We start from the raw sequence: 7,464 nt of genomic DNA, 5'->3' as shown, positions 1-7,464 counted from the left end.
TATAATGACGCTGGCTTGTAAACGTGAGCATCACGATTATTTGGCGTTTGAAAAAAATAAAACCCATGAAATTATATTCATATGTCTTGCTGAAACATGCCACTGTCTGTACCTGGGATGAAGACATTTCACACGCGCCGCCAGAAGAACACCTGCATGTGAACTCCTCCTGCAGTGTTCAGGGTAAGTTAACTGTTAGTGCTGCACCAACCCGCGGGACGCTTTTATGAAGTTATTTGGCCCGCCCTGCACCACTGTATATATTTTTACAACCCGCCCCGCACCCGCGACCATTAAATAGACATACGGGGTACGCAGGTTATGAGATGACCCGCGCATCACTAGTTCAGAGCTATCAGGGTTGTCATGTCAACAAATGCACGCCATCCCCTGTTGTAGGATGACAGAGCTTACGACAGTATTTGAGGACATTATTTTTTCCCAACTGTAGGGGGACCCTGAGAGCAAAAGGTACCAAGTGCTGCTTTAAGAGGAAGAACAACACAAGTCTTTTGGCAGCTTGGTTCCAATAAGAGCTGTTTATGGGCTAACAAGGAAGTTTTGAGCTCTGAAAATTGTGGATTTTAGTACATTGACAAAAGATCAGGGAAAATTTGATTCGTCAGTTAATGACCTCTTTACTTAGGCACGAATAGAATATAAATGAGGCCATGGATGTAGGTCATGTGCTTAAAATTCACTGGAAAAAAATTCTTAGCAGACAATAACAAACACCAACAAAGACATTCATGAGCATTACTGCAGTCAAAACAGGAGCAGAAGAGCATCTCATTTTAATAGTAAAGAGAGAAGTTTAATACACAGAATGACATCACCAAAACAAGTCACAATGATACAGCAGGAAGTACATGATAATCAGAGAGGATGTCTGAATTATTATTATTATTTTTTGTTTAATGTCCCCAAGCCCAAAAATATCAGTACACAAGCAACCGTGTTTACAGCACTATAGGAGAAAAGAGAGCATCTGCACCATGTCTGAAGAATTACCCTGATAAACTACTACAGTAACAGATTACAGAGGATGTAGTTATAGTTAGTGTTTGAGCCCCACTTCATATCAAACATTTCAAAAAAGATACAGTAAACAACTGACAGATGAGTGTCTTTCGTGTAGATTTTTTTTTTTTTTTTTTTTTTGCTTTTTTCATAGAGGGCGATTTATAAAAGGCACCATGGAAGGTGAAAAATAATCAGAAGACAAAGTGGAAAGTGGGAGAATGGAAATATATATAAAAAAAATCATCAAAGGGTTTGCCTGATTTGTGCAGTTTTGTTGTGCTAGTTTTTTATCCCCCTTTTTTTGAGCTGACCAACAGATATCACGACACTTGCAGAAATCTCTTTGATGCGGTGATTGAGAAATGAATGCAATTTGCTATCATACACTGAATTCCATCATCATATCCTATCTATTTGGTTTTCTAATATGTAAATGTTCACTTGTGATATTCTGTTCATTTTCAAATAAGAACTTTGAATGAGAGACTCCGATATGTACATCACCACCGGGGGAGAGAAAATATTATTTTTCAGCTTCCCTCTTTTCAACATAGCTTTGGCTTTCTGAAAAAGGACACTGTACCTTAAAAGACATTTTCAAACTCAATTTCAAAAGGAATAGTCATCCAAAACTGACAATGGTCATCATGGCGCTCTAAACCTGTATGGAATTTTATCTTGAACAAAGTATCAATTTTGAAGAATGTTCATGCTACTATATTTCATGCCACAAGGCTAATCAGAGCTTCAAATAAACACCATAAAAGGGTTCGTATTTCTTACAATACATTTGTGAGAAAATGTCAGTGTTCACTAAAAACCCTCCCAGCATATTCCCCGTATTCAAACTTGATGCGTCACTATAACACAAATGACAAACAATAGCATGTAATCTTGCATCAGCATTTTCTGAATGCCATTTAAAAGCGGCAGAGAGCAAGGTTTTCCCGTGAATAAGGATTTCAATTTTGGACTGTTCCTCACATAGAGTTCGTGGCTCTTTAGAAGACTTGGAATATGATGCATGAATTGAATGGACAATCTTTTCTTAATTCACTGATTTTAATTCCTATTCCTTGAATCAAATCCTTCGGAACAGAAATCTGCTGCTATTACCTAATCTTTTACATTTTCAAAACGTAATGTGATCCTTTTTGAAAGCAAAAAGATCTTGTTATATGGCTTTTGGCCCCCCTCTCAATTTGCAATGAGTACCTTCAGAGCTATTGACATTTAACATTATATCTATGTTTTAAAGACATCGCAACAATGTAAAAACATAGATGTTGGAGTCTTAGAGTAGGCTGTACACATTATTTACAGTGATATGGATAGAGTCTGAGGACTCTAGTTCAACTTCATGGGCTTTAAAACACACTAAACCATTGCACAGAGAGAGCGAGAGCGAGAGAGGGTTACAAAAAGAGATTAATAAAAATTATTAATGGTGCAACAAGTTTTTTTCCCCCATTTTTTCTTTTCCATTTTTTTTTTCTTTTGTTATTTTTCTTGTACAAGTCAGACTATTACACCCTTGTAAAAATGACTATTTGCTGCTTGAAATTCAGAGGACCAAGCTTTTAAAAAAGTCAGTATGAAAAAGTCAAAACTATTGGTTTAAAAAATGATGGTTGGATGTTTAAAGAGCTAAACTGACCTGCTGTGTGATAACAGTTACGTTTCTCAAATTTCTCATATATATAAAATGAATTTCCACAGCAGACCACATGTACAAATTTGGGTGTTTGTTGTTATAATACAAGCAAAAAATGCAGCATATGCCCCGCATATACTTAACATTTTCATCAGTCACTACAAATCTATTATCAAAACACAGAAATGGATGCAACAAATTCTCAAGCAGCAAATAGTGCACTGACCGTCGCCGCAAAGCCTCGAGGTCTGAAGCCTGACGGCCAAGGGGCGGCAAAGGAGAGGCGTGCATTCGCCCCGGTAACTAGGGCGATGATGGTGATGTTTCCAAGACAGATAGCACCAGAGACTGGCATGTTGATTGGCGTACAGAGCGGAAAGAGTCTACATGGACTCCCCCTGTGAATCATCATCTTCCAGAGACAGAGGCAAGTATAGATCCTAGAGGTGAAGAGAGGGTAGGGAAAGTCAATTAAGAGCCAGATTTACTAAACTAGCGTTGGACCACAATCACTTAAACTGGTGTGGGAATTTCTGTGGGTGATCTACAGACAATGTGCAAATTAAAGAACCCATGGGTCACAAACCAGCCGAGCCGATGATAATCAGGTGACATCTTCCTCTGGCATTCCAAATAAATGAATGAACACAAGTGACAGGGTAAATACTCTGTACACAAAATGTTGACTTTGTATGAATTTAAGTAAAGAAATTGGCCTGTTTTTTATCGTGTAACCCCATTTTATGGAAACCCCATCCTCAAGACTGATTGGCAGTTGACTGTTAGGCATATCAGAAAACACAAGCGCAAAGGGGATTGTGATTCCATTTGAATTTTGTGACACAGAGGAAGTGAAATAGCTAGCAGGTGATTTTTTAATAGTGTTTAACCACTTCAGCTCTGCAGCACATTTTGCATTTTTTTGAGAATTTGGAATATCTGAATTTAAAAGAGCGCCCTACCCACATACATTGGAGTAAATTGATAAAAATGGTCTCATTTTACAGAAAATACTCTAAATTTTAACACAGTGGTGGAATCTTGTATATATTTTATTGTATCTATTCACAATATTATGATAAACATAGATAAAAAATAAATATTTTGATTTATTTTTAATTAATTTATGTAAAAATCTTTATTTTTTTTAATCATTTTGGGATCCAAGCTTTTTGGAAGTTTCTGTTGATTCTATAGTTTGGCACTAAACAGGGGAAAAAAGAATTTTCTTGATATCTCCTTGCAAATAAAAGTTATTGAGATTTATCTGACCAAAGTGTCTAACAACTCCTACTCATCTCAATTGACATCAACTGGCCACTAGGAAATCGAAAAAAAGACTCCACCTCTTCAACTTTGTAAAAGGAGATCTTGGGCTCTGATTGGTCTAGAATCATGATCCACATGTCTATAAAGAGCTGAGATTCTCAGCTTTTCTGTAGCATGATGCAATATGTGATGACATCATCAAAAATTGTGGCTAACACCGACAATCAAAACTAGCAATAATAAAAGTATTTGTCTGCATCACATGTTTTGATCTGGACATCGGTGACATTTTACAGTGTCATTTGGCCATACTTGCTCACAGACATGTAAAAATAGTCTCATTTTGAAGCAAACAACCTAAGGAACAAGCTGATATAGGGTTGAGGCTAGTAGCTTTACAACGAGTTTGTGATCGAAACAGGAATATGACTCATGTGTTTGCTTGTTCAAAGGAGTCATTTCCATCTTTGTGATTCTTTTGATAATAAATTTACTGTAAATTATTGGATCGGTGAAATTAACTGCTCGGCGATATTCCTGAGGCCGATAGCTTTCATTTGATATGTGTATTTTAGGTGTGTTTGTGTGATAAAAATATGAAATTTTATATTATTTGCATGATTTTCTCAAGGGGTGGTCGTTGCGGGGGGTCGAATTCAGACCTTATTATTTTCTTCTATGTAATATAAATGCAGAAGTTATTGGGTTATTAAGAAAGCTGAGGATCTAATCTTTCAAATGATACCATATATGTCTAGTTTTGTGGTGCGCGAGTTATAGATTTTTAAAAAAGATTATGATGATGCAATTTCGGACCCACCGGTGGGTCCAAGAGGGGGTGTAGAGCTGAAGTGGTTAATGTTTAATTATGTTGGAATAATAAGAACCACTTAAATTATACTGGGCTACCATAGTGGAGAAAAGCAGAGCGATGGACTGTGTTGCTGGCTAATAGAATGAAAGCTAGTTATTACAGTCTTATAAATCAGACAGGTGACCACAAAAATATACAAAACAACTAAATAAACTTGTGATTTGATTAAAGAGGCAGGGTCTCAAGCCCCCTGTGCACACCACTGTTGTATAGGGAGCCATATTAAAACCACTTTGAGTCTACTCAATTGGGTATAGAAATGACTTCATTCCACGATGTTCAAGTTATGTGAACGAATGATGTTTGTTTAACTTAATTGATTCATCTGGAACTTGATTAAATCAGGTAAATCAGTGGTCTCAAACTCAGTTCCTGGAGGGTCAGTTTTGGTCCAACCCTAATCAAACACACCTGATCCAGCTAATCAAGGTCTTCAGGATTACTACACTGTAAAAAATAAAATAAAAAAAATAAGTTACCTGGTTGCCTTAAAATTTCAATACAATGACTTTTTTTTTTTTGAGAATCGACAACCTTTATTAAAATATTATTAAAATATTTTGTATTATTAAAAGTGTATTGGGTAATTGTGTGTGTTTTATTTGTGATGACGCAGCCAAATTGTGCTATTTTCATAATTTTTTATCAAATTTTTAATGTGGTTCAGATACAATAATATTTTGAGTTTCTATTTATTAAACCAATTTCCTTCATTGTATCAACTCAAATGTTTAATTAAAATAAACTAAACATTTTAAGGCAACCAGGTTACTTACATTTTTAAGTTAAACCAACATATATTTTTTTTTTTTTTACAGTGTAGAAACATTCAAGCAGGTGTGAGTTGAAGCTGGTTGGAGCTAAACTGTGCAGAGCTCCAGGAATTGAGTTTAAGACCACTGATGTAAAACTAACACATCTTTTTCAGTTATGTAACAAGTCAATATGTGTGTGCACAAATAAACATTTCAATAGCAAATACAATTTGGAATTCCTTTTGAATATTGTCAGGAATATTATTCCATAGCATAATGCAAAACAACAACAACAACAAAATAAATAAAAAATAGTATGGTCATATCATGCCATTTAAAACGGAGCAATAGTTTAGGTTTTTCACCTATAGATAGAGGAATTGACAGAACATTACCTTCTGTTTGCGACTGTTGCCGGGGCTAGTCGGGGTCGAGATGGGGGACTGCTTAGAGATGGGCGTAGAGAGCTGACTACTGGAGCCTGTTCCATTAGCTAAAGAGAGGTATAAAAAGTGCAAAATTGAAAGAGAGGGATAGAAGGAGAGGCACAGACAGAAAGATTAGGGGAAAAGAAAAGACAAATTGTGGGGTTAGGCAGGGTCTTCCCTCCTCCCTGTGTAATCATGTTGTCAACTGTCGTCTAGCCAGCTGCTGGTCTGTGTATCTGTTTGCAGGAACTCATTTACACATCTCTCTACGAATAGAGCAGGTTGCTATGATACACCAGAGCTATGTTTATATGTGAGAGTGGTGTGATCGTGTGCCCTAAAGTAGCCTACTAAAGGCTTTTTTTTTTTAAAAAACAGAGCTTTCATTTAAGTAATACAAAAACCTCAGGACAAGATGCCAGGCCTTAAAACTGCTCCAGCTAATGAATAAATGAAACAAAGGGAACTGAATCTCAGATGAAATGCCAGGCGTCGTTGGAAGACCTGGATAAGGAGACTTCTCTAAAAGTGCAGTTCTTAGCTTTTCATGTGCTAATTAAATGCACAACTTTGTTCCAAGTTAGCTTTGCATTGTGTTCATGATCGGTTACACTCCTAAAAAGCTAAATCATTCAAAGCGCGATCATTTCAATATACTCCCGGTTTTCTACTGATACAAAGCCATATGCTAAAGCGCTAAAGTAACCCTTTAAATTAAGTGTTATAATGTTGGTGTGTGTGTGTGTGTGTGTGTGTGTGTGTGTGTGTGTGTGTGTGTGTGTGTGTGTGTGTGTGTGTGTGTGTGTGTGTGTGTGTGTGTGTGTGTGTGCAAGATTAATGTTAAGTGGGAGATTTAGTAGTGTTTAATGTTTCTGTGCTTTGAGGTGATGAGCAGAGAGCAGATTTATGTAAATGTTCTATATTGTCTTCAGCATTTAGCAATTGCTATGCTATGCTATAAAAGCATGGTGTTATCAATTAGCAAGTCAGCATTTATTGAATTAGCTAGTTAAACTAGCCAAGTTTCCACTTTTAAAAATATTTATGTTGAAATTACCGGATCATTTTAGAGTTAGCTAGCAATTAAAAGTACAAAATTAAAATCTACGAGTCCTGCTTACTAAAACGAATTTACTTATGGTTAAAATTTTGGTGTAACAGCACTGTAAAAAAATTGCTCCTTTAGATTTTTAAGTACAATCAACTTGAATGTTTTAGTTATTTCAACTTAAATTAAGAAGAGAGGGTTCCTTGCTGAAATTAATAAGTTGATAGAAAAAAGAAAGAAAAAAAACACTATATAATGTTATAGCCTAACAACAATCAGTTAAATCTCTGAACTGAAAAATGAACTTAATGAAAGAGAAACTGAACAGGAGAAATAAATGGATGTACAAAATAAGAATTGATGGTAAATAAATAAATAAAAAAACAATTATAAAATGCTCAAAATGTCCTTGT

At 35.9% G+C, this 7,464-nt stretch overlaps 1 protein-coding gene across 2 annotated transcripts in view; it reads right to left on the bottom strand.

Annotated features, from left to right (window-relative positions):
* Positions 1-760: 760 nt before the first annotated feature.
* The window catches only part of LOC137070513 (neuronal migration protein doublecortin-like), a 72,385-nt gene continuing 65,681 nt past the window's right edge, over positions 761-7,464 (bottom strand). For both annotated transcript variants that reach the window (XM_067437727.1, XM_067437728.1), the window contains 2 exons: positions 5,971-6,068; positions 761-3,117 (listed from right to left, as the gene is read on the bottom strand). In XM_067437727.1, the coding sequence (XP_067293828.1) occupies positions 3,061-3,117; positions 5,971-6,068 (155 nt within the window). In that variant the 3' untranslated portion in view covers positions 761-3,060. The remainder of the gene's footprint in view (positions 3,118-5,970; positions 6,069-7,464) is intronic.

Source organism: Pseudorasbora parva, chromosome 3, assembly GCF_024679245.1.
Source record: "Pseudorasbora parva isolate DD20220531a chromosome 3, ASM2467924v1, whole genome shotgun sequence".
Classification (NCBI taxonomy): domain Eukaryota; kingdom Metazoa; phylum Chordata; class Actinopteri; order Cypriniformes; family Gobionidae; genus Pseudorasbora; species Pseudorasbora parva.
The sequence above is the reverse complement of the archived record's forward strand: the minus strand, read 5'-3'. Positions and strand labels throughout refer to the sequence as shown.